The sequence below is a fragment of the Aythya ferina genome (assembly GCF_964211825.1).
Source record: "Aythya ferina genome assembly, chromosome: 1".
NCBI classification, from domain to species: Eukaryota; Metazoa; Chordata; class Aves; order Anseriformes; family Anatidae; genus Aythya; species Aythya ferina.
Window position 1 is genome coordinate 4,017,994 of NC_140296.1, and position 27,880 is coordinate 4,045,873.

General features: G+C 42.8%; 1 protein-coding gene across 8 annotated transcripts in view; it reads right to left on the reverse strand.

Moving 5' to 3' along the window:
- Window positions 1–27,880, reverse strand: part of TENM4 (teneurin transmembrane protein 4) — a 1,677,033-nt gene that overhangs the window by 92,806 nt on the left and 1,556,347 nt on the right. For 7 of the 8 annotated variants that reach the window (XM_084535211.1, XM_084535210.1, XM_084535214.1 and 4 more), the window contains 3 exons: window positions 26,232–26,258; window positions 18,426–18,572; window positions 2,921–3,137 (listed from right to left, as the gene is read on the reverse strand). In XM_084535211.1, coding sequence (XP_084391337.1) covers window positions 2,921–3,137; window positions 18,426–18,572; window positions 26,232–26,258 — 391 coding nt within the window. The remainder of the gene's footprint in view (window positions 1–2,920; window positions 3,138–18,425; window positions 18,573–26,231; window positions 26,259–27,880) is intronic. The other variant, XM_084535217.1, reaches the window with a different exon arrangement.

Below are 27,880 nucleotides of genomic sequence, written 5' to 3' on the forward strand. Positions count from 1 at the left end.
TGCCACGGGTGTCTCTGCAAGGCATCGTCCCCATGGCAGACAGAGGGTCCCCTCATCTCACCTCTGCTTATGGGACTGCTCAAAGCATGTGTCCTACAGCAGTGTACAGTCCTGATCTACACCAAGAAGAAGACTTCATGAATTGCAGTGGCAGCAAAGGGGGAGAGAAGTGCCCTAAATCAGGATGTCAGAGCTCTCCACTGGGAGAAAAAGATTTCCTGCCCTCCCTCCTGCTGGATGGGATCCTGAACCAGCAGCTGGAAGGAAGAGGAAAATGGTTCATCTTGCTCCCAGCTGCTGCTGTAATCTTCATGGAGATGCAGTTTGACGGTAAGAGGGATTTTATCACCAATCTGCTTTTAAACCAACAGGAGGAGGTTTAATGAGAACGCTACTGAAGAAAGGGCATAATTACAAGTGAAGATACAGCTGTCCCAGGCCCAGACCGTCTGCAGGATGCTCCTCCATGGAGAAGTCTCTGTCTGACCGCCGCTGAAGTGCCATTTCCAGGGTGACAAGAGACGGCTGTTTAAAGGTTCAGCCTTCTGACAAACAGCCAGTTGGAACTACAAAGAGAGGCTAAGCAGGCAGAAAATGCTTGTGACGGTTGAGTTTATCCAGATCTGCAGGACTTTTAAGAACTAGCAGGAACTCACGGTATCTTTTAACATCTCAAAAGAGGAATGTCATTTTTAGCAACCCAACAGACCAATAAGCCCAGATTGTGTGCTGTGGTGGTGTCTCGTGGGAAAACATACCTTCTGCTGAAATCCTTCACTGTTATTTGCAACTGCTCTTGCGATGAGTCAGATATTTAACTTGAAAGATGCAATAAAATCACTGCCTGAGGTGGCATGTCTGTGGACCATATTTAGTGATACCCACCCTGTGCTGATATTTTAAGAAAGGCAACCTCATCAGTCATCACTGTCTCTGTATAATTCTTCGTGTTATCTTAAATGGAACAAGGAGCTCCATTTATTAGTTTCACTGTAGTAAATTAAAAGCAATCATTAAAACCCTTCCTATTGATTTGAATCTTTGCATTCTCTCACTCTAATAATCTATATGCCAAATAAACATTTCTGCTAGCAGGTTCTTCTTCTGAATTCTGAATCCTTAGCAGGGCATTTACAGATGGAAAGTAATTCCTTCCTAAATAGAGATCTACCAGCCAATCTATGAAACACATGTAACTCCTTTAGGAATTTATGTGGCCCTACATGACAATCTTTCTGGTTCTCTGCTGGCACTCCCATAAGCAAATTCACTATATAATGAGAAATTCACATTATTCCCCCCACCTCTCTGAACTGGTGAATGCAGACTTTCTTTAAAGAGAAGCTGCAAATTGTTATCACACGTGCATGAAGATTCCTACAGTTTTTTAGCTGCAAAGAAAAATTTGTTAAACGTGACTTGTGTCTACTGAAAACCTCCACCTATCAAGACAGGCAGCTACACATGGCCCTGAGACTACAGTCCGCCGTGGAAAGGTTTTAACTGTGAGCTCAACTGAGGAATTACAACCCTAAATATATCAGAAAATGAAATTGTGAGTGTAAGTTATTTTAAGTTCTGAGAGCTGAGTTTTACAGCAACAAATCACAACAACTGACAACAGAGGATCCACTGTTCTAGCGTTGAGTCTAGAGCCTGGACTGTTCAGTATCCAGAATCTGTAATCTTGAGAATGCTGGAAAAGGAAAAGCTACATAATGACTGCTTGGCCTTGACCTGAATCATTGTCATTAGCTTTCGTGGACTCTGAAGGGCTTGGCAGCAAGACAAATCAGAGAAACTATCACATCAGGCCAGTTCCCTGCCCCTGGCATGCCTCTGAGTAGTTCACATCCGAGGTCAGCCTGCAGACCACCAGAGATGGTGATACACAGGAGGTGGTACCCACGGGAGGTGTGACCCAGGGATGCTGGCAACATCCCCTCCTGGAAGAGCATTAGGTCAGACCCAGAAGGGCCCAAGAGGCCTGCTGAGATGCAAGTACTGAAATAACTACCCGCAGGAACACGAGGATTATACAGTTTCAGAGCCAAGCTATTCACTGCTGTGCGTGGGAAAGCTGAAAGTAAGCAGTTAATGACTGGGTGGAATTCAGCCGAGTTCAAACCTAAGTGCTGAGAACCACCTCGTGGCTCGGGGTCACCACTTCTGAAAGGCAACATTCGGAGCAGACACCGAATGATCTAAGAATCTGATGCCCCAGGGTATGCATTGTGGTGTCCCGCTACAAGCACATGGTTTAAAGGGGCTGCCTCTCCTGACAGCCCGGCACGGTCTGAACCTAAGGGCTGAAATGCAGTCGCAGACATGAACAACATAAAAATCTCTTCGTCAGTTCCTATTTCTTGATGATGATTGCAGTGAATGTCTACATATTAAAACCAATTTATATTCAACCTGATTGTTTACATCAGAAATCTCTCTAATAGTCCTCCCCAGACTGTAAGATTTTCTCCATGCCATTGGAAGCCATACTATAGACTGTAAATATTCCAGTTTCCCTTTCTGTTGGCTCTGTCAAACCTCTGTTTAATGTGGAAGGAGGTCTGCCATTGCTAAATGTACTAAACACTTCTGGAGAATGACAGTCACTTGAAATAGAAGAGCCCTGCTGAATGGATGGCTTTTGTTCCTTGAAATAAGAGAGGACAGGACAGATGTAACCACCCATGCACACTGAGAGGGAAGCATCTTTTCTTACTGGGTGGCAGGACCTTGCAGATGGGGAGAAAGAAAACAGAACTACACCAGCCACAAAATTTTACAGGTATTTACTTCCCTGAGACAGTTTCTGTGTATTGCATCTTGCTGCTATTCCTTCTTAAGCCATTCTACCTCTTTCAGTGGCCAAGTGGCTCACGCTTTACCTCTTACTAAAGAAAAAACAAAACTCACTTACCCTCCTTCAAAGGGATTGTCTCCCGGGATGATGTGAGTGCTGTCCTTGCCGATCAGGAACTTGATCCGATCATAGAACGAATGCAAACTCTGCTGGGAGACGGGGGCTTGTGTCTCCTGGATGATATCCAGGGGGTCTGGGGAGCCCAGGCACAGCGCATTGACGTGGCACAGGGGCTGCAAGCAGCAGTCTGGGTCCATGCAATCCACCAGGCCATCTACAGAAGGATAAGAAAGATTAGAGCAAATGTAACATGGATTGTTGCAGACTTCATGGTGCAAGAACACTTTACAATGCAGACAGAGAGAAACGTGAACTTTACACTTGTGCAGAGAAGGATCTGTTACCTTAAAGCCCCAATAAAGAACATCAAGTATGAATTAATATCTGTATATACATGAAAACATATGCATACACAAGACCAGAAGCTAAAGAAACCATATTGGAGATTGATTCTGGGACATGCCTTTTCACATCTTGGTCATTGAGATAATTCTGGAGGCCCTAAAAGTTGGTGTTTTTTTTTTTTTTCTTTCTGTCCATATACCAGTGACTTTTGTACACCGTTCCTGTTGCCTGTAAAAATCACAGGCAACCTGCATCACACCAAAGCTAGCAGGGTCACTTTCAGCAGTACTTGATAGTGGAGAAAGCCATGATATCCACCATGACTACAGAGAGATCTAGACATGCAACCCCCTAAAGATTCTGGCTAGATAGATGAGAAGGTAAAGATTTTGCTGGGAAGGTTCAGTTTCTTTTGGCCTTTGTTAGGTTTATTTCATGCAGAGAGAGTAACAGACAACCTAAAACTCTCAGGATATAAATCTTGTACTTTCAGCACCACTAAATTAATATATAACAATAATAGCAGTGGACCCACATGAGAAAAGCTTGCCAAGTGTTATCTAGTAAAATGAGAGTTTGTTATCTGTCAAGTCATCAAATGCATAGACACTACTACTTCCCCTCCACCCCACCACCACCACCATAGGAGCATTCCCCAGTTTGTTTTAAGATGCCATTATTCATTACAAACAGCTAAGTAAAAAGTAGCAACAGGAAAGGAAATACCCAGAAAGCTCAGAGGGGGACTGATAAAGCATCACATTTAGAAATAAAAGTTGTTAGCATGTAATTGAGCTGGATCTTTAAACCAGATAAGGAAAGTGGATGTTTTTGTTCTGGGGTAATGAGATATGGAGCCCTTCACTTCCAAGTCATCATTTCAAACAAGACAGCTCGATACTGAATGAAAATTGTTACCATGTGATGGCTGTTCAAAGACCAATGAACAATGAGTGGTGGGTCTCAGTGTAGTTGCTGGGAGCTCTATATATCAGAGAAACCACCTCTATAGCTAGCATCCCACTGACAGCTTCAGCAGAGAGGCAAGAAATGAATGAGCTTGGAGAGCAAAGATGTCCTGAGAGGTAGGTCTCTCCTGAAGTGGGATGAGATTTGGAGTTGTCAGGATAACGTATTTTCAATTCCAAAGAAACAGTAAATTAAGACAAGCCAGTTTGTCATTACTGCGGATTGTGAGCTTCAGTTTCATCCCAGTTATACCAGTATGAATTAGAAGCCCTTTCACTAATATTATTGGCATTACTTTGAATTTACTGTAATATAAATAGGATGAGAACCTGATCTGTTATTATTGCGGTAGCACTTACGAAGGCTTACGTGTCATGCACTAGGATTCTGTTGAGTTATACCTCTTCCGTTCTTGGAAGATTTTAGTGCCATAAAACATCACTTGCAACATCATTTCATGCGGTTACCGTTACACAGAAAGCTGAACAAAATCCTCCTCCATGTTCCCAGAGCTTCCAGTCTACGTGTGGGTCAAGTGTGATAAATATCTGCTCCGTGCACACATTCGCACACACACCCCCCGAGTCATTTTCACAAGTGCTCTGCACCTGCCATTAATGATAATGGGAGCAGTGCTAGGCTAGCAAAAGAGCTTTTGAAAATCCCATCCATTATCCTTACCTCTGTCTGTTCTGATATCTCTACATCTTTATAACTCCTCGCAAAATTGCCACAAAAATTTATCTGCTCGGGCACAAAATCTACCCATCTGCCTTCTCTCCTGATGACTAGTGATAATGAAAAAGAACTAATTACGTTTTATTTGCCCATTAAAAGAAAAAAAAAGGACTTGCTGCAGGTGATTAGGCCAGTAGGATTCTGGAAGGTCAAATCTCAGATGGAGCTTGAGATACCGTTCATAGAACAAAGACCTGCAGAGATGTGATACGCTTATCCATAGCTACCTACTAGAAAAAAAAAATATAAAAAAAGCACATAAAAGAAAAAGCAAACCAACCCTGTTACTGTACCGATTACAGTTTCAAGCAAGATAAAATGTTGTCATTTTCTCCCACACATTAATAATGTTTTCTACAATAAAGATGGTGTATTGAGAGGACAGCCAACGAGCCGCACTATACCTCTTCATTACCTTGTCTTTGGTTCAGACATCAGAAATGCGTTTTGGGACCTGAAGCTGCAAGACAGCAAGGAAATACTGTCTTTGCAGGAAACAGCAGATAAATATTTGAGGAACAGATGCACGGGGCAGTGTTTTGTACAGGTGGGAGTGCTGAGGCCTCATCTGCAGATTAGCTTTGCAGCTAATGTGTTTCAGGCCTGTATGGAGTGAGTTGGGGGTAATTACACCTGAGAGGTTTGTCACTGACATCTTACAGCCATTTAGGTCCTCAAAAGCTGAAGTGGGGTTTAGCTACTCACCTCTGTCTAATACCAGCAGCAGTTTCAGGGCAATGCATTTATTTCGCTTGGAAAATTTAAAGGCTGTTTTTGTCTGAAACATGGAGATCGGCAAGAGCTAAGCTACAAGCCAGGTCATAAGTGTGATGTGTCCATCTGAATATTGTTTTGTTGTTGCTGTTGTTGTTTTGCTTTTCTGTTTTGTTTTGTTCAGTTGGATGGGCCACAAGTGATCCAAATGGTGCCCGACAGTGAATTTTAAGCAGATGTAATAAACCAGTCCACAGCTACATCCACAGGACTTCTCACTGAGACCTCTCACTGGCTCTGGCAGAAGGACAAGGATGAAGTGACATTTGAAAAAAGCTCCCTACTCCTTAGTAAGACTTTTGGGAAGTTACACAGCTTAAAACAAAATAAAATCTGAACAGAACAAAACTCGGGCTTTGATGGTTCAAATAGAAAAAAAAAAATATGTGGGAAGGCAGTACCCACAGCAAAGGAAAATATATCAAGATATTATCTCACAAAAAAATATGAAGTCACAATACAAAACATCTCTCAAATTTTTAAAGCATAAAGGTGATTTTTTTTTTTTTTCTTAGAACTCACTGCAAAATTTTCCAAGAGAGGTAACAGAAGGAGGTGAGCATGGTATCAGTGACTTTTGCAGCTCAAATTTTGCCACAGCAAAGCCCCGGAGGCCTATGATCTGTGTGTGGATTCCTAACTCTGGTGGCTCCAGCAGCACAGATGGGCAGCACAATAAGGTCTCAGTTAGGGCCGTGTTTATACAGCCCTGGGTTTTAGAAAACAGGGGTTTCCTTATACTACATACAACCGTGACATGACTGTGACACCTCAGACCAGAGAACAAATGTGCTGCTGAATTATCTCCACGCAAGATTGAAAGTCCTGTGTTTGCGATAATTTATATACTTTAAGGTCAAAAAGGCTACTATGCTCTGCTTGTCGGACCTCTTATATACACAGGCTGTTCATTTCCCCCCCCCAGAACTGGATTAAAGCCTGTCTTTTAGAAAGATATCTCATATTTCAAAGCCATCTGATTATAGTGAGCCCACCACTTCCTCCGGTAAGCCATTCAAATGCTTAATTACTGCTAGGAAACTGCATCTTATTTCAAGGTTGAGTTTGTCTAACTCCCATGTCCCACCACTGGAATTTGTTTTGCCTTTGTCTGCAAAGTTACCAGCATCTCCGCCTGCCCTGCATGATCAGATGTCTTTACCATGTGCAAGTCCCTCCATGCAGAGCAAGAAGCTATTCCAAACCTTTTCTCTGAAGCTGAAGAAGACTAAAGTTCCCATTGTAAGGTTGGTTTTCCAGCTGCTGGATTTTTTTTTTTTTAATATATTTTTAATGTTATTTATTTATTTTTGTATCTTTTGATCTCTTTCCAGTGATTTCACATAGTTTGTTACATGTGGGCACCAACACTGGATACAGAACTGTAGCAGCGATACTGGGTACAGAAGAGAGACCAATTCCCTATTTTATTTTATGTTTTTATACCTCTAAGGTTCACAGTAGCCTTTTAGCAACAGCGTGGCACTGAGAATTCATGTTGAGACAATTATCTCCAGTGACCTCTAAATCCTGTTCTGAGTCATTGCTTTTCAAGAGTCTCCAAACCCCTAAGTATAACATGCTTTCCTCGTTCCCAGGGGTATTACCTTGCGTTTTGCTGCATTAAGACACGTTTTGTTTGATTGTGACTGTGTACTGATGTGAGTCGGATCACTTTGTATCAAAACGAGCTGGGTACGCTATTTAGCACCATATCAAGCTTTAGGTGATCCCAAGATCTTACCAGGAAAGATTTAAGCTATGCTCCAAGAGAGGGATGAAAGCACTGAACAGGGTTGGATCCAACAAGCAATTCAAAGGAGTCCTTCTAGAAACTGCTTCAGTCACGGATCCCTTTCATTTAACAAATTAATTCAGAGATCTGTTACTAAACCAGATTTTAACCTTGTGTTCTTTGGTATTTCCATGGAAAATGAATTTTTACTTCTTTGAGATGTTTTTGGTATCCTGTGTAGACACAGGTGCCCTAAATGCTCAGGCTGGCACTCCTGCCAAAAATCAAACTCTTTAGCTGGATCCCTTTTGTGCAAAGCCATGAAATACCTTTTGCAATCTCAGAGTTACCATGGGGTGGATCAAATCCCCGTCTGTGAAAAGGGAACCACTGGCAAGGTATTGCCACATCTGGTAAGTAATATGATCAGTGGGTTGCATCTTTAACTAAGAATCACGTAATCATAGCTTAAGTTAGACTGGATTGGACCTCTGGAGGTCATCTTGAGAGCCCTGTCTCATTCCCTTCAGAGAGAGGCTGGTATGAAGAAAAATCAATGGGACTCTGCAAAACAAATTCCTTTTCTGCTATTTAGGACAAGAAGCTCCAATTTGTTCAGCTTTTTTCATTTTATTTTAAACCCTTTTTAAAATTTTATTTTAAATCTGAGTCCCCTTTGATCAGATAATCTATCCTTCGTCTGCCATAAGACTGAGAATTTTGCTTTGGGATTACTGCATCTAGCTAACATCTCATTTTAAAGATCAGAAATCCACCAGTCCCCTTACTGAGCTCTTCCAAACACTAACTCAGTCTGTAAACTCTTTGGGAGCAGACACTGTCTTTTTATTTTGTGTTCACACCACATCCGTTCTGGTCCCAAAGTGCTCTGAAAACTGCTGCAACCCACTGAAATAGGAACAATTGTTAAAGATCTATATCTATAGCAGGTTTTCAGCCCCTTCTCCCTGCAAGTGTTACTCCGTGGGTGAGAGTAAAGTGTAAGATATCCGTGCACCCTGGAGCAGGACCTTGGCCTAAGGATACCTTAATACCAGATATGGGACGAGGGAAAGGAAGGCTTCTTCCAGGTTTCTTACTGGTGTTGCAGACGGCTGTCCCACCTCATGTGTCCTCAGACATCTCCTTTCTCATCTTCCCCTTACTGCCTTTTTGCCTCGTATCATTACGAACATGGGTGCAGATACAGAGAGGGATGTACTCTGGTGGCCTACTGCTGGTGTACAGCTCAAATTGACTTCTCTCTGACTTTAGAGAGGGACAGGGTTTGGTTTGCAGGAGCAGGCAATTTTTTCTCAGTCATTGCTACCCTGACGTTAAACACTCTGACTACAGCAACTGGGACAGCTAAGTTAGATCCTGACAATGGGTCTGAACGCTGACCTTATTCAGAAAGAGTTTCACAAGATACTCGGTGTCATAGCTGTCTGCCATAAATACTCACTTGGATGCCAGACTTAAGATGACCTAAAATTACTGGGCTTTCAGGCATTGCTTGTGACCCATCACTTTCTGAAAATCATGGCCTTTATGAGGTTTCAAGAGCATGCAAAGAAAAAAGAGAAAAAAAATACATTCACCCAAAACAACTAGACAATTTTGAAAATCTGCAGCTGCTGGGGTTAGCAGGGAGGACTCAAGGCTGTGTCTTATTTTGCCCACAGGAGTTTCAGGTGGGCTGGAGGCTCGCTATCTCATGCTCATTGGTATTCACCACACAAGGAGTTGATGGATCTGAGCCAAATGTAATAATCTTCTCAAAAAAAAAACAAAACCAAAAAAAAAAACCAAACCAACAACAAACCGAAACACCAACAGATAAACTGAACCTGTCCCAGGTGTGTTATGATGGAAACAAGGTTTGTCTCCCAGGTGGGACGTGCTCCTTCCCTCCCAAGCACCAGGAAGGGCAGGCAGATAAGTAACTAAAGGGGCTTTGTGACTGCCTTCCTTGCACGTAAGCCTTCACGCCCAGACTCTCTGGCTTCCTGAAAGCCGACTTTGCTTGGATTAAGAACCCGAGGCACAAACCCAGCCATTCGCTGATAGGAAAAAGAGTGTGCGTGTTGAGCACCACTGCTTGTTAGGAGAGGCAGCTCTTTTGGCTTACTTCTGAACTGTGCTGAAACGAGTGTGACATATCACCTCCCCGGAACAAAAACTAATTGTCATGTTCACAGCCACTGCTAGCCTGCAAAATAATTAGTCTCCAGCAGCAATGGGGCTACTAACCCTGCGCTCCTTGGGCTGCTGCTGTGCTTGCTGGCTGCAAAGTGCTCCCAGGTCCCACAGGAGCCTCGTTCCTCCTTTAAGCTTTACGCAGTTTGGTTTCCAAGTCCCTCAACCACCACCATGCAGTGCCAACGAGGTGCCCAGGAGCAGGGTTTTACACGGAAGCAAAGGACTGGTTTTGAGAGACTGCTTTTGCAGTAAACAAGATCAGCTGAGAGCTAATAAAATTTCAAATTAGCTGTGACTTTGCATGGCCCCACAATTGTGTTGGCTGATTTAATGGGTAGCGTCTTAGCTCACTGAGACTGAATAATAGAGCATTTCTACAGAGTTATGGGTGCTGCAACAAAAATCTGTCATGCTAACATCAACAACAGCATGCAAATAGCCTTCAGCCAGGAGTGTTATTATGTGTTTAAGCTGATTCTGACAGGGGGCTGCATGTCAAGTGTCGGGATGGAATAGGCAGGCCACAGGTAGGGACGGATCTGGTCGTACGTGGAGAGCATCCTGTGGACTGTGACACTCTTCAGGAGCCATGAACACCAGGCATGCAGAAAGAGGTGAGCCTAAAGAGCCTTTTTGTGGTAAATCTGTAGGGCTGCACAGGACAAACTCAAGGATTGCCCCTGCTGAAGAGGATGAGACTTTCTGCCATTGACTGCAGCAAGAAGAACCTCTGTGAGAGGCTGCACAAGGCAAAGTAAGACTAGAAAGAAAATAACAATAAAAATACGTTGTCTTTTGGATGTATTTTCATTGCCAATAAAGGCATAAAATGCACTGGTTATATGTACAATTGAGGCTCTCACCTTACCCAGTTCTTGTCTTTCACTCTCCCTTCTGCACCATTCACCAGGCAACATTTATTACCCTTCATGGGGACACTGCCTGTCTTGTCCTGCGATGCCTTTGGATGTATTAATGGAAGAGTTTGGATGGGGAGGGTTTAAATTGAGGACACTCAGATGTAAAGCTAACAAAACATGTTATTCTTACCCTTGGACAAATTGGATTTTACCCTTTTCCCAGTCTAAACTCTGGCACAATAGAGACTAAAGGAATGGCTCAGTATTTCTGCACAAAGCACAAGTTATTGTTCATGTGGGTGCTTGGGTTGATGAAGGTTTGCAGGAGTAATGATGTTCTGCCCTGAGCTGAGGACCAGCACTCAATTTACTTCAACTGGATCTGGGGAATAAATAGGTTTTCCTCTTGGCCTTTGAAGAGAACAATTTCACCTATCCAACAACAGGGCTGTAGCTTTTGGACACTGTAAGGAATCAAAGGGAAACAAAATACCAATGTAAGGAACAAGAGCAGTGTCTGTGTTGGCACCCTGTGGTCATGTTAGATATTAAGGTTCTCTTAGCCCTTTCTATCCCACCTGCTCTGTTCTGATTTTGCCTTACTAAGGTTCTCACTGGTTGAATCCTAGCTGAATTAGATTGCTTTCTCCCTGGGAAAGAACTTGTCGTCACATCTACTCTTAAGTGCTCAGCACATGTTTGCAGGATCAAAATAATACAGGCATATGTAATAGTAATCATATATTTGTGTTACAGCACTCCTCGGGCTCTAGTGCAGAAGCAGAGCCCTGCGGTGCAGGCACTACAGAAATACTCTGCAGAAAGTCCACCCTAATCCACAGCTACATTCTTGCTTAACAAAATATCTGAAAAAAAACAGAAGGGAATGGAGTAGGAGGAAGAAATGACTGAAAACACATGACAATCACCACTAGCTGGCCATAAACCAGAGCTATAATAACGTGTTTAGAGTCTACAAGTTCACAGCATCCCCCAGATCATCACTGCTCTGGAGCACCCTGTTGATGCAGCTGGTTTCACGTGATTCTTCCTTCCTCCAGGCAGGTTTTTAGCAAAGGGACTTACCCTAGCAGCAGAGCAGCACAGAAACCAGGCAGTCTGTGCATGGAGTGAAATTCATGAGGCTGAGAAAGGCGTGTGAGATCCCCTCCAAGCAGAGGAGACTGGCATTTAGGCAGTGCAGAAAGCATTGGTTGTTTCACCTGAGCAATGGTCAAGCAATATTGTACCTGAAACTGCCTGCTTTAGGAGCCAAAAAGTGATTCCTCTGAGAAAAAAGGGACTCAGAGCTTAGAAAATGTTTGTGGGAATGACAGGTTCACACCCGCAGCAGATGAGATATTCTTAGCTGAGAGATCCTTGTCACTGAGGTCTCTCACATGTCTGGAAAGTGCCGTAAGTGTTAAGCCAAGACTGAAAAGTTCACCCTAACATATTCTGTTGGCTGAATTCAAGGCAATTCAATAAATCAAGAGCACACCTTGGCAAGTGGCAAGTGAGAAAATTCAGATAGAGGCATGTTTCTCAAGTCCTCATCAACAGGAAAGTAGCCATGGACCCTGTACACCCATGATAGTGTGTGTCTGGGCACATTCAAGGGCAAAGCTTTGGGTTTCTAAGGGACTTTCTGCTCCAAAAGGGAGTCAAGAGTTTGTTTCAAGTGCTAAAGCATGCCTGGCAGAGCTTTCCTGAATTTCTTTCTGAACAGGTGCCCAAGCTCTGCTTAAGCATCATTTTATTGCAGAAGGGCCTTGTGAAAGGTGTGTCCATGCCTGTCTTTTCTGGATATGGTTCATGTCACCTCTTGTTATGCCTTATATACCAGCAGTGCCTCCCTCCCATCAGGAATTCTCCTCATCCCAGCAGACAATGATACATTTCTTTCGACAAAGGAGACTTTTTCATTGCTTCTTCCCGAATCTATTAATCAAAGGAATTTCATTACGGGCTAGTAAAAAATACTAGGAACTCTCCCAATCTGTCAAGACAACCCACAGCTGATGCTGGACCCTCACTTCACAACACATTGCCCGCAGTAACGGCACAGACGACACCTGCTTCTGGATGCAGTAGGTTCACGGGTGGATGCACGGGTTCACGCCTCACTCCTGACAGCCCTGGTGCTAACAACCAGCAGCAGGTGAGGCACAAGTGTCACCATCCAACAGGGAATCAGCAAGCTGCTGAGACCTGAAAATGCGAACCAGTCATTTAATTCTCTTACTTGAGGAAAGGTTGATTAACAGTCATTATAAGCCGGAGGAAGAGAAGCTGGGTGATTTATCACAAGTGATACCAGCTCGACAACCTTTTCAGGTGCAGCAGGCTTTCTCGTCTTTCTAGAAGTGCTCTGTGGTTCCTCCAAGATGACCCCATTGTTTGACGGGATCTATCGGTGATGGTAAATGCTAATTTATGATGGCTGTTTTCCCAGGTGCGTTCAGATCTCAACACTTCCCTTCGTAAATGTAGCTAGCACATTAATGCATCATTTTTTATGGTTTCAAGGAAGCAGACAGCTCCCATACCATGCCCAGGAGACGCTCTTCTTGTGCTATAAAAGCCTTGCAGGCATGAAGTAAAGGTTCGTAACAGTGTGCAAAAAGAAAAAAAAATCTGAAAGCACCCCATCACCTTGTCTGCAGCTCATGCATTTGCAAAGATTAGGTTTGCGTTCTGGGGTTCTCTTGGATTCTTTACAATTCCCTTTATAACCCTGCTGCTACCTTCAGGTGTAACCCTACATACTGGCAAAGAGCAATGCAGGCTCCTGCCAGCTCTCTCACACGTTATTTGGCACGTGGTGGACAGATGGTGGACACACGGGTGTTAAGAAGGCTGTTGTGCACTGCCAAAATTCCTCTTGCCAAAAAAATTGAAATACTGCCATCCCAAAGCATTATGCATGTCTCCACCTTCCTACAAGCACTACCTGATCCTTGAATGGGGTGAGCAAGACACGAAGTTGCACTGATGGATTCTGGTGCAGCACTGAGTCATATCAGAGAGCCCATTCCTGGTAATTCAAGTGTGGCTATGGAAGAAATTCATCATCCCTGAAATGCAAGTTGGTTTCTAGTGGAAGCAATAACTAACTCGAGGCAGGAAGGAAAGGCAAAAATCCCATATGGGTTGGTTGCTCTGACCTGCTCACTGCTCCGGGGTTTAAAGGCAAGTGTTAGCTGCCTGTTCTGGCACAGAAAAATGGAGGGATGAGTTGCTCCAACTTTAAGCTCTTGGTTAGCATCTGGTGGTGCACAGAACTGAACATGCTAAGGCAAAACAGGACCATGTGCACACTGAAACACTGCATTTGTGCTCATCTGAACACGTTGCATGTAGCTGTCACGAGTAAGACATGAACTGAAGGGTAGAAACTTATAGTCCTTGCAGAAGAAGAGAACAAGAGATTTCTTTGCTCTTGAAGAAGATTATTGAGCAGGTGACTTCAGAAAAACAGTTGCTGTAATTCTTCTATGCAACATACTTCTATATAATGGTATGCAATAGAGTTTAGGACAGGCCAGCAATATTTTAATGGGAAGATTATCTATCTATCTATCTATCTATCTATCTATCTATCTATCTATCTATCTATCTCTTCTATCTGTATCTATACCTACTCTATCTATCTATCTCTATCTCTATCTCTATCTCTATCTCTATCTCTATCTCTATCTCTATCTCTATCTCTATCTCTATCTCTATCTCTAACAACTGAACATCAACCTCTTACTAACAGGAGGGGCTAGGTAATATTAGTAGCATTTATATTCCTGTAGTTTTTTTTATCTGAGAAAGATTCTTGCCTCTCAAAAGTTGGTTCACTTTGTCTGGGCAGAGTTCAGTGGCAGTTTAACAACTGGAGTTGTTTAAAGGAAGGATGCAGTCAGCTCCACCTCCCAGAAAACTAGCAGGCTTTACCCTTTTGTGAAGACTTGGTTAATCTGGAAAACCCCAAAACAATAATAGAAGCCCTCAAATGAAATTACTGTGTTGAGGAGACAAAACTTGTAGACCCAAAGAGCAATTTCGTTTAATTTCTATAATTCTTCCACGGTTTCAGGACAATGGGGTATATCCAGACAATGAAATGGTGAACTGGGCAATTCTCTGACTCTGAAAACAGAGGGAGTCACACAGATGATTTCCCTGGAACAAAGTTGGTTAACATAGTTTTGCTACCCACTAGCATATCTATGAGCTTGTGAACAATATCCTCTCCTCTTCTCTTCCATTTTTCCTGTATACTTCTTCTTCTGACCAAATAATCTGCGGGTGCAATGGAGCTCACATTTAGCCTATGGAATATCAGCCGGTTCTCAACACACAGTAAAATGCCATTAACTCCACTTTTAGGACTTGTCACAGAAGATAATTTCCTTGGCCTTTTAAACCTTCAAACTTTTCACTCTTCAAGTATGTGACAGGGCACTCTGTGTGGGGGGAGGCAGGACTACCTGCAGGTAGCGTGTTTGCAGCCATGAATTACAGGAGTTATTTTCTGCCAAAGACAGGCAAGGAGCACTTTTCTGGGCCCGTCTTAAGGAAACATCTCCCATTTGTTGTAATACAGGCAGTGGCCTCTTAGGTCAAACGTTCCAAATCCTAGCCTTTTACCCAGATTGTTAAAGCTCTGTCACTGCGCTGTTTTCCCTTGACTGATAGTGGATGATTGCCTGCTCTCAGTTACTTGCTACAACTCCTTTCAAGTTGATGGACTTTGTGTTTAGAAGTGTAAATAAAGTAGACCTGGGTGTGAAACCTAAGTGTCAGCTCTGACAAATGACACTTGTGTGTGGAGAGGGGACTGCTCTCCGAGACACCTTTTTTCTAACCTGAACAGAGATTACATTTCACTGAGTTTCTGAGTGACTTCTGCTTTGCTTATTATTGTTTATCTGAACAGCCTCCAGATTTAAGAGGCCAACACGCCCTGTAATTTGGTACCCATCTCCCTCAGGGTATGATTAGGCTGGGATGTGATGAAAAAGATTCTGACTTCAGCTCCCATTATCCCGAGGCATTTCCTGCTGCAGGGATCTTGATTAGCAGACACACGATACCACAGCACAGGGACCAGCTTCCTATGAGCTCAGCCGGAGTGAAATCCCCCATAGCATGAACGGCCCCACATTATTCTGAAAAATCACCGTGTCTCATCCTCGAGAGACTCTGTTTTGAGCAGAAAATGACTCAAAGAGTAGTGTACATCTACCAAAAGTAGGCATCTACAAGGTGATAACCGAAACAGCTCAGAGAGATGATGCCATAAACCTATTTCTCTCCGCTGGCAGTACACATGGTGACCAGCTCAGGTGCTCTAGCCAGAGCAAGAATATGTGATAAGACCCCAAAAGAAGGAAAAGCCTTTTTTGTGTGCTTATACACTCACTACCTGCTCTTTCAGAGTCTGCTCAGCCTGCATCTATGCAGTGCTCTGGAAAGCATTGCAGTTTTGCAAGGTATCATCTCTTAGGTGACAAAGTGTTTGCACTGAAGATGGGTTCAGTTCTGCTTCCTAAACACAGGTGCCTAATGTAATTTGAGTTGCCTTTGGACAGCTCAGAAACACTAAGGCAGCTGTCACACGTGCAACATATATATATATATATATATATATATATATGCTCTACAGGAGATCCAGGCTATTGTGAAGGGGGAGCTAGAGGCCAGGTACTCCAGGATGCCTCAGATGGTGTTGGACAAGAGGCAGAAGACATTAAGTGGAACGTGAGAAATTCTGATTAGATATTAGGAGAAAAATGATTACTATGAGGGTGGTCCTATACTGGTGCAGGTTGCCCAAAGGTTGCCTCCATCCTTGGAGGTGTTCAAGAATTGGCTGGACATAGCCCTGAGTAATTACTCCTCCTTTGAGCAGGGATGTGATCTAGATGGTTGCTGGAAGTCCCTTCCAACATAAATTACTCTCCTGTAAATGTATCAAGACGTTTTGCTGTAGAGATCAGAACAGCAACTAGAACACAGTTCCAGAATCACCCCTTCTTCCCCACCCCAGGTAAACACATTCAAATCCCCCTGCTAAACAAGGAACTCGGGCTTCAAAGCAGTTCCTCCCCACTACTGATGCCCCTGCATCTCAGGGGTTTAAATTCTAGATTTCAACCCACAAATACACCACAAACATTCCACAAAAATCTATAAAAATCACGTCAAGAAAGCAAATGCATACCTAAGGACATAAGGACAAGAGTCCTTAGCAGTAATGTAGCAAAATCAATGCAATAACATAGTGTATGGCGTGGATTATCTGTAAACTAATGCACACCATGTCCATGCGCACACAGACTTTTGTAGTGTACCAGGAGTAAAGTCAACACTCATTTCTGGGCTGTGACACACAAGTAAGCTGTCACAAGGCAATATGTTACAACCGATCGGTTGCTCTGCTCTAGCTGTGTGCACCGCTGTTCAACACAAGCTCACCAAATGCAAGTTAGCAGCTGATGTGCACTAACTCGGAAACATGTTGATGCCTTTCCTCTCTCCTGTCTACATCTGCTGTCCTGCAGGCTAGCGAGGCCTCAAAACCTTGTTTCAAGGTGAGGGCAAGCCAATTACAAGGTTAGCACTTTGTAGCAAGAGATATCAGGGCATGGTGCTTCGCCAGCCTGCTCAGAGTCTGGTCATGCTCTTTTTGATGTTATGCAGATGTGGTCTAGCTTGTCAGTCAGGCTGGATTGCTGTGTATTTCCCCCCTCTCTTTCTAAAAAAAGTCAAGGTTTGTGTTGGTCATTTTTTTCCAGTGAGACTGGGTTTATCGCTGGCTCTATTTACCATAAATTTACACATGGCAAACTTTACTATTGTCTTGAGTCAGCTGTAAATAGGAAAGATGAGTACAGTGATATTCAGTTTCACGTGAGGCAAGAAGAGACTTTGGTTTCACAGTGTGTACTCTTTCTATGGCTCCCCAATTTCTTCCATCTTTTCTAAAGGGATAATTTGGTCCGTTTGCCATGCCAGATGTGCAGAAGTATTTTAAATATTCAATCAGAATCCCAGTTGCTGTGAAGCAGATAATCACAGTCTTGGCTTGTCTACTTTTGTTTTTATTTTTAACTGTACTGTTCTTGCGAATATGATAGAACAGAAACTTGCAAAATATAGTCTCCACTTCACAGTCTGGGTCCTGGCCCAGACTTGTGGTTTACAAAGCCTTTTGCTGAGTGACAACAAAACAAATTATGCAGTCTCCCTTATGCCTTAAATTTAATATCTCATCTCCTGCCCTCTAATTCAAACCTTCACACTGCACCAGGGTTTCCTTTGTAATGAGATAACTCTGAATATTAAGTTTGCATTACGCAGGGCTATTATTCACATGCCTGACATCATTACATATGGAACTGTAATCAATAAAACATGGTGTGAGAGGGATCGGATGGCTTGTGGGCATGGGGATCAGTCACTGAAGCCCCTGAGTTACTGCAAAACATCCATCCCAAGTCAGCAGTGACCTACCAAGGAGCCTCGATGAAAACCTCAGGCAGCGAGGCCAAAGTTCGAACAGTCAGGGCCTGGGGTGGTCCCATCGTGTCACTGCTCAGCCACACAGAGGGACAGGATAAGCACACAGACTCTGCCTGCCTTCTGCTACATGGACCCGATTTGTGGATGAATAACCCTCCCTCTTCAGGCCTGGCACCCCAAATCCGAATCCATTTCATCTGAATTTTCAAACCCTCTCTGGCTGAGTCAGCCTGGCGGACTTGGCTGCCTGTTCTCCGCCAGCTGTCGGGAAGCAATCTGCCCTGCTGAATGAAGCCCAGCTGACTGCTGGCTGCTTAGAGGCTTTGCAAAGCCTGGCGTAGCACACACACTCCCGTCCTACCTCCGTCGTTGTCCTTGCCGTCGCCGCATGCTGTCTCCATGGAGGTGTCGCAGCCCGCTCCTCGCCAGCCCAGCTGGCAGACGCAGTGCCAGCCGTTCATGTCCAGAGTGCACCTGCCGTTGCCGTTGCACAAGCCAGGGCATCCCTCTGCAAGGCAAACAGCCACATGTTCAAACACACTGAAAAAAAACAAAGCCACAGAGCCTTGCGAAAAAAAAGAAAAAAAAAAAAAAAAAAAAGCTACTTAAAAGCAGCTGTTTCCCTCTGCTTTCAGCTTATTTCTCCACTAGCACTTGGTATCTTTACACATGGAGCAAACTGTCCCAGTTTGGTATCAGGATGGTGGAGGGCTGCTGCTGTGACACCCACCCTGCTGTCTGAGTCTCTCAAAGCCTTTTTTCTTTTGGTAGAACCTAGATTTGGGGTTATCTGACTTACACGTGAGGTGAATGTCCCTAACACCCAACAGGCTTTCAGCAGTACTGAGATCTCAACCTGAAAGCTGGCTGGGAAGGGAAGGCACTTTCTATGTCAGAAAATGTTTGGAGAACACAATTTCTCTTCCACAGTCATTTTGGGTGGGATTCATCTGACCTGGTTGCAGCAGACCTAGAAGGGAGATACCTTCCACTCTCTGTAGTCAGCAGAGGACCAGCCTCTCTGGGGGCAGAAGGCCCCTTGTGTGGGTTAGATGCCCACACTGAGGAGCTGAAGGATGCTCTGGAAACACCTGTTTCTCTCCACTGACTAGAAAGAGACCCCAGCAGAGGCAGATATTTCTATTACAGGTGATTAAAATTAGGGGGAGATGAACCCCACGCTTTCTGTCTGCTCACTAGGGGTTGATTTTCTCATCCGATGACCCCCTGCCGAGCTTTCCATCTTTTTTTTTTTTTTCCCAACAAAATAGCAGAGTAATTTCCCCAGCAAGCAGCAGTACGAAGGATGCGGTTTAGCTTATGCAGTTCTGGGGGCTTTTTACCTGCAGAGCTCAAAAACCTTTTCCAAGAAGCAGTCAGAAATGTTAGCTGCATTTTACAGATTAGGAAACTGAAGTAGAAGGGACTGAAGTGACTGCCAAGGTCACCCAGCAGGACTGATTAAACCAGGAACACAACTGAGCCTTCCTGAGCCCTGTCCTAAGGCCCTCTCTGCTTACATGTGTTGTGAAATCCTTTCATGTTTGCATTTCTTCAGGCCCTCAATGTGCAAGGCAGACTTGGTGGTGGAACTGAGCAAACCACACAGATTCTGTGGAATTAAAAAGGGAAGGAACCATAAAGACCATCTAATTCCAACCCCCTATGGCAGGAGGGTTGGGATTATCCTGCCCTAAAGGGTTACAACACGAGGGTGAGGAGCACCAAAGGGTGAATTTGTCTGGCCACCCCATGAGGGGCTGCCCGAGGATGCGCTGAGGCAGCAAAGCAGGCCATGCCACCATTATCGTATGCTGAGGAGATGCAGCGCCCAAAGGCCTTGTCACTAAAACCATGTCCCTCTGTGAACTTAACATCTCCACCAGGACTGTTTTTCTAACTTAAAGGTGGCTAGGGACCAAATGGGATAAGGAACAAAGGTACTTAGGTCCTTTAAAAGGATCTTAAATAGATTTTGCATTTATTAACATGTTTGTAGCATCTCAGGCCTTTAAAACGTGTGTGTGTGAGGAGGGGGCATACCACATGTGTACGTGTGAGTATGCTCTGTGTGTGTGTATACTTCAGCATTTATACATTATATTAGTATCTATACATTATACTAGTATTTATACACTACAGATAAGCTATTTATAGGCAAAGTTATATGGAATTCTCCATTTTAAAATCCTGCCTTCAGTTACTTACAACAGTGCCAAACTCCTAAGGATTTAATTTTTTTTTCAATGCTAGAGCTAATTTATTTGTTTGTTCCCTTTAGTTACTTTCAGTAGAAGCTGAAAGCATTCAGCTGTTTTGGAAAATGAGAAGTGTATTACTTTTTAAAATAACCTGCTAAAATTGCTTCATTAGGTGGGTAATTGCACTTTGGAGCAGATAAATTCCATTTGGATGGGCCCATCCTGACAGAAGGGATATGACTTTTTTCCCCTCTTTATAAATCTGCCTAAATTTGTCTAGACAAAAAGCCTCTGAAGAAATCTGGAGAAATCACTTTATGTGTATTCTGCATGGCCCCGGTAGAGCTCAGTTGGCAGCGCAGTTCTGCGATGACACTGTTGCATTGTCATTGAGCACATTTCATGTTTTAATTGCTCTAGTGCATCAGTTGGACTCTTCATAACCCATCCTAAAAAAATCATTTCTATCCTGCTGCTGCAGAGACTGAGCAGGACACTGCTTTTAAAGGTGCAGTGGTGTTGGCTTGGACAGGAGTGCAGTGAGAATCAAAAAGAGTTGGGTGATGAGAAATTGAAGAGACCACTATAGAAGCATGAGAGAAGAAAGGCTGGATGCCACCAGATCTTTAACACAAGTATTGTTTAGTATCTGGAGTAGACTCTTTATTTTCTGCAACAGAAAGAAGAGGGTTTTAGAGATTTTTGATGGGACTCCTTTGGTTTAGTTACAAGCCATGCAGGAACAGGTCCAAATCCTGGAAACAGGTCCAAAAGGTTGGAAATGGTTGAAGTTAGGGCTATGATGAAAATTCTGAGGGAAAAGAGGGATTCCATTTCTTCCTTTCTTTTTTTCTTTTTTTTTTTTTTTCTTTCAAATATACTTTGCATTTCTTAATGTTTGGAAGAAAGATCTAAAAATCAAAGGTCTAAAATTTTTAGACAATAAATATATTGTACTGACTGATCACTTGCTGTGAGACTGAAAAAAAGCAAATGATCTTAAAATATTTCATGCGAGAAGTGTCCAGCAGGTATACGCAAAAAACAGTATAACTGTAAAAAGGAGGATCTAATATGGAACTATTGAACGTGCTTTACTTTCCCAGACTTGGGAAAGGTGGAATTTGGAGTGGCAGAAAATGGCTGATATGATTAGGATGGAAGGACCATCTGCATCTGAGGAAACGAGAAGAGCTCGATTGATTTGCTCTAGCACAGCAAAGGCTGAAAATAATATAATTGTTTTCCACAAATTTGAGAAACAGATAAACAGGGAGAAGGAAAACAGCTATTTAAGCTAAACAGAATAGTGCTGGCATAAGAACAAATGGACATAAATCAAGCATGCATAAATTCTGGTTGGAAATTAGAAAGATAAAAAAAAATGTATTTTCCAGGATCAAAGAAATAAGGTTTTGGAATAGCCTCCTAGTAGGATGGTTAAGGTCAAGAAGCTCCACTGATATCCAAAGACCCTGGTAGAATTATATAAAATTTTATACAGTGTGGTTGCCCTTGACAGCTGACAACTGGACTCTGTCTGAGAAGACCCTTTCAGTCTGATGTTATTTAATTTTGTGTGCAATTCATTTTCTGTAAGAAATGGGTTTTGGACTATCTGAACAGGCTTTCATGATTTCCTCTGATTCTTCTTGAATTGGACCCGGAGTAATTAAGTCAATCATCTCAGAAGGCAGACAGAAGAAAAACACCATCCAAGAGAGGAAAGAAAGAGGAGAGAGAGTATCTCATAAGATTATGTCTTCCCAAAGCGTCTATTCCTCTTCCTTAACTATTAAGGGAATCTAGGGTGATGAGCTGAGAGATAAGCATCTACACTGCAGACACCTACAGTGGGATGACTCCCTCTGTAATGTCAGAACCCATTGTCTTGCCATCTTTCAAGTCCAGAAAGCAAATTTACTTCCTCTCACCAAGAAGCGAGCCAGCCCCAGTTCCTAATGAGATAAATCTCTTCCAAGGAGTCTGAGAGAACTATTTCCTAACGAAATAACTTGTTTTTCACAGATCCATGAACACACAAGTTCTCAGGTTTTAACTGTTACATTACAAGGTACAGCAAAGTATCAGTGCTGTGAGCACTAAATTGTACCTCTCCCATGACATGGTTTGATAGAACAGACTTTTCCTAAGTAATGACAAAGGAAATCGTTAATATAAAAGAACATAATTTAACAGTGCTGTCAAAGGACTCATAGCTTCAGCAAGTTAGAATATAACATGGACATGCAGGTCAACATATCTAGCAGAATGGACCTCTAAGTCCATTTCTAAATGTCCATTACTATTTCTAAACTGGTCCTGCATACAGACTTGATCATCACTAACACAATATAGCTAGGCACATACAATACTCTACATTCCACAAACAGTGCTCTCCAAAGCATTTGAAGAAAAGGTGATACAAATAAAGTTTATCCCTTCCTCTCACCCGTGTTGGGGAATAAAGGAAAAAGATCACCTTGACTCCAAAGTGCTTCTGAATATCAACGCAGCAGGGTGGCTCAGTCTTCCTAGATTTACACCACCATAATCTTGCTGCTCTGATTTCTCATAGCTAGAGTCACTGATGATTCATTATTTCCATGTTTGTTAACTGCGTTGGAGTGACTAAGAGAATTAAATACATGAATAGGACTTTCTGAGGGGGGAAGAAGTCCTTTATGTGAGTTTCTAACTGAGGCACATGAAAGCACTGCTGATACTGTGAGATGTTCACAAAGATCTCACATCTGCCATGCATAGGAGAATATGGAGCAGGGAAGCATTACAAAAAGTGGATTGATTTTGAACCAGACAAGAAAAGACTATCAGAGTCAAAGGAGACAGTCACCAGAGTAAGGAATTATTTTAAGATTGGTGGTAAAACAATCTTCTCTTAATGATCTGTACAGCAAAGACCTACTGTAATTAGTACAATTAAAAACAATGTTCAATGGCAATTTTCTTCAAGGTAAGACACATTGCCACTTGAAATAGGACTTAGAAGACTAGACTTTCCTTCTGATCTTAAAATATTGATAGAAGATAAATATGTTTCGCTGTTGTTCCTCCACTGGCAGTAAGAAAGCACTAACGGATGCTCCAGCAAGTCTCAATAGACAGTGGTTGAGCTCTGACATGAGTGGGACACGGCTGAATGCAATACGTGAGGATGGGAACAATAGCTTGAGGGAACAATAACCAGTAAGAGACCTGCAGAAGTGTTGCAGGACTGAAAGGGAGGAGCAAGACATCAACTGATCCCTGTAGATTATGAGAATCTAGTATAGTGTCCTGAAAAATGCTAACTCCTAAACTACCTCCACAGCATTTTGCGATGGTGGGTATCAAGAAACCTTTAATCAGATGGCTTCTGTAAGATGGAAATTAAAAGTTACCTATCTGTACAAATAAAGGAGTGGGCTGCAGTTAGACCTTGGGTTCTCACCGCTGCTCAGACCAAAGAAGTGACCTTGCAGTCATCCCTGGATTCATACGGAGGTGGCTGTTCGGCATCTTTATGTTTCAGCCTGGCTGTTTATACGCCTCACTACTGCACTAATGTGGTTATTTTTTAAGAGTGAGAATTGATAAACCACCAATAGAAATTAATTAGACCGATGTGCTGTCAGTTTCAATGGCATCCAGGATGGAGGAGCTCCCTCTAAAACCAGCACATCTTTAATATTAGGCGCCTCTTTTCCTTTTAAGCATTACCACTGTTAATTAAGCTTCAGACTGGAAGACTCCATTCCAGCTCTAGTTGGGGCTTCTTGGTTTAATCATGCTGATGTTTGCTCTTGAAACTTGCCCTCCAACTTTGAAACAGTTCTGTATCTTGTCTGATTTACTGGTTTATTGTAAAGCTGTAGGAAAGACTCAGCAGTAAATCAGGCTCACCCTTGACAACACAGGATTACTGGGAAGGGATTTCAACCAGAAAGATGTTAATAATTAAGAAAGCCAAAAGGGCATGAGTAATTTAGTTTTGAAAAATGCACGCCATGAAGCTAGCCAAGTAAAAACTATGTACTTTTTAATGTTTCAGCTGTTGCTAATCTTTCCAGAAGAGGCCATGTATTATATGAGACGATCGTTATTCTTAGTATGTTGCTAACCTGTTACCCACTTGCAGAACTCACTAAATATAATGTGTCTTTATTTTTGGCCATAAAGGTGAGTCAAAAGGCTCAGAGGAGGAATGACAGCTACAGAAGACTTACTAAAAAAAAATTATTGTGCCATCGAATGGGCATATCAGCACTGAACGTCCCTGGACACAGGCTCTGCAGACTGATTTCTTATCTCTTCTACCCCCCTAGTGCTTATCTTCTACCTTTTGATCCAGCCTTCTCCAATACCAGTTGAGATGGAAAGGAGGAGTCCTGGGGTTTTGAAATGCAGAACATTGAGGTGTGGGACATCTACAGGAGGTTCTGGTCACACTGCCAAGTGCTGGCCCGTCCCCTCCTCTGTGAATCCCACCACTATTACTCTGCAAGGGTACAAAAAGTGGCCCTCTTTCCTTGATCTAAGGAGGATATCATTTTTCCTCCTGGTTTAAGTCAAGTCAATCATGTTTTACTGATGCTAAGCAATGAGAGAAAACTACCTACCACTGAACCATCCACCGATCTATAAGCAGTGGTTCAAGAACAACTGATGCTTGCTGCATGAGACTGAAGACAAAAATCTCATTTAAACTGTGGACGTTCCCTTACCATTAATATTTGTTTGTCTGTTCAAAGTTTTCCCCTATCTGCGTGTACCTGGACCTGCTTTTAGGCTGCGATGGAAACAAGAAACATTAGATTGTACATTCATCCAGAGCAGTGAACGCAGTAGGGCAACCATGCCACACAATAAGAGCTTTACATGGCAGAGACTTCACTCTAACTATTCACCGGGCAAATATTTTGGCATATCTGTCCTCCTTCATCAGCTTCTCACAGCTGCTATTTCTGATTGCTCACAACCTGAAAAGGAGGGCAACGCTATGGAAGAAACTGATTTGTTCAACCTGATTTCTTGGTTTGTTTAACCAGCAAACATATGATGCTGTGTGGTGTCAGCACTGTGTTGCTGTTAGTGTCAAATCAGCCATGCAGAAGGATATTTGTGTCCAACTCAATCATATTTACTGTCAGATTGTTGTTTTTAACTAGATGTATACTATTTCAATATATTTAGAAAGCTAAGTGCATTGTGGAACTGTCTATTTTTATTTTAAAGTCCTAAATTAATTTAGCTCGTTGCTCTGATTAATACAACTATGATTATTTTAAGATATCATATTACCTCTGGTCCACAGCAGTTCAATATCATTTCTTCCCAGCTGAGAACAGACCTGGGTCCTAGACTTGTTTTACATTTCAAAAATAGGAGCACAGAGTAGGATTTTTTTATAGTGTAAATTAATGCAACATTGCTAATTTTAGTAAAAATTGCTGATTTATGCATCCAGAGGCTTTGAGGTCATAACATTTTTCAATTTATATATATATGTATGTAGAATTACTCAAAGTTCCCATGTAAGACTTAGCAGTTACGGATCGAAACTAGGCAGACTCCACACAGAAAGTGCACTCACCTGCTTGTTACAAAACAGATCATAGACATTTAATTAAAACACATCACTGTACAGGGCTCCTGATGCATTCACAGAAAATTGGTTTCCCCCTGACTTGCCTTACCTGGGTTAGGAGGGGTGAGGATGAGAGATGATTTGGAGGGGAGGGCAGGGACGAGGGGAGGGGTGGGAACACCGATACGATGTTAACACAGGGTCACAGCACTTACGGAGGTATTTCCTACCTAAATGACTGGAAAGTTCACCCTTCCAGACATTAGGGAGCACTTTGGTGATGATGAGGAAGAGATGCAACCTCAACACAGCATGTTCACGGTGCATTTTTAAAAAGAAAACACAAAGACAATAGGAAAAATAGGAAGGAAGAGCATACCTTTCACTACCTTATCCAGATAGTGAGCTTGGGAGATAAAAGACAGGACATTTAAGGTAGGATTGAATAAGTGCATTGCGTCTTACTACGAGACTGTGCAGGTGCTAGAAAGGCAAAGGAGAGTTTGCTGTGATACGAAAAGAAAAATCTTGATTATGAGGAGAGAAAAAAAAAAAAAAAAAGAAGGGTGGAGCACAGCCCTGCTCAGTCAAAGAGCTCAAGAAGGCTACGTTTAGGCATCCAGTCATCTTTGCTCATTAAGACCAGGAAGAGAAACAGGAAAGTTTAATATATATATATTTATGTAAATGTTTATATATATATATGCATATATATATTTATAAATATATATATATGTGGCAGAATATTGTAGTGTTCTGCTCATTTGCAACAATCTCCCTCTGTTTTACTGACCACTTTTCATCAGGAAAAACACCTTTTCATCAGGAAAAACAGAGTCATTTGAAAGTGCTCCACCTCACCTGATTGTCTTAGGCTTTTCCGCACAAAGATGCACAGTTCTCCTGTGGCCTTACCAGAGGATTTTCCCTGGATCTTCTCAATGGCAACGCGTTGCATTTATACAGCATCCTCTATCCCAAGATCAAATTACTTTACCGACATTAAATTAACCTCGCGGCAGCTCTACCAGATAGGCAGCTCTTCATATACTCATTCCAAGTCGGGATAAAGCAAAGAAAAGAAAGTTTTAGATGCAGTGGGAGCGGTCATGTGCCCAATTCCTATGAAATATTAATTTGGGAAATTGACTTCTAACTGAATTTCTGGGGTCAAACAGGAAGCTGGTGGCAAAGACACGAGCAGAAGCCAGGCGTCCTGCCTCAGAGAGCCCTGTGGATGCCAGCAGGCGGCACTCTCCATCTAATAGAAGCTGGTTTTTGTTAATAAATAAGAGGCTCTGAGTTTTGCTCTTCTCAATCTGGCTACCTCCTTAAATGCTATTTCCATGCTCCTGCTCCCTCTCTCTCACTTGCATCCTGGTACCCCTATGGAAAGCTTTCTATTCCAGGTTTGGTCACAGAGACCGACCACTTGGGAGGTCACAGCCCTTGGAAGAAATTTTTTTTCCATCCTGGGAGCCTGATGGGTCCATTGAAGCACTATTGTAAGTAAGTGGAGGCATCACCAAATCACCCCAGTGCGGTGGTAGCAAGGCAGGAAGCACAGCACAGCATCCGTTCAGATGGTGGCTGAAGCTTGGGAATGTATCTTTTGGATTTTAAAATCCACAGCAGCCCAACCTGCAAACTTGGACAGCAATCACTGTGTGGATGAAGACAATGGAGGCAGCTGCCAACACCAACCATGTGAGCAATGTGTCAGATATCTTCTACTTGGACAAAAAATTGAGGCCTTCTATGGGAACATTCCACACCTGGAATCCATACGTCTGTACTCCATACCAGTGAATATATTTAAATTCCATACAAATGCTCCGCAAATGTATGCAGCAGTAGCACGACTCTTTCTTCTCTAAAAGTGTACAGTTCTCATTCATGTGCTACACTTCTGGCACTAACGTATAATTTTATTATCTGCTGATACTCCTTTGGAAAATCTGTGGGCATGTGGGACAGGATGAGGGACTGTGCTCAGAAGAGAAGCCACTTTTCCAAGGTGTCTGCACC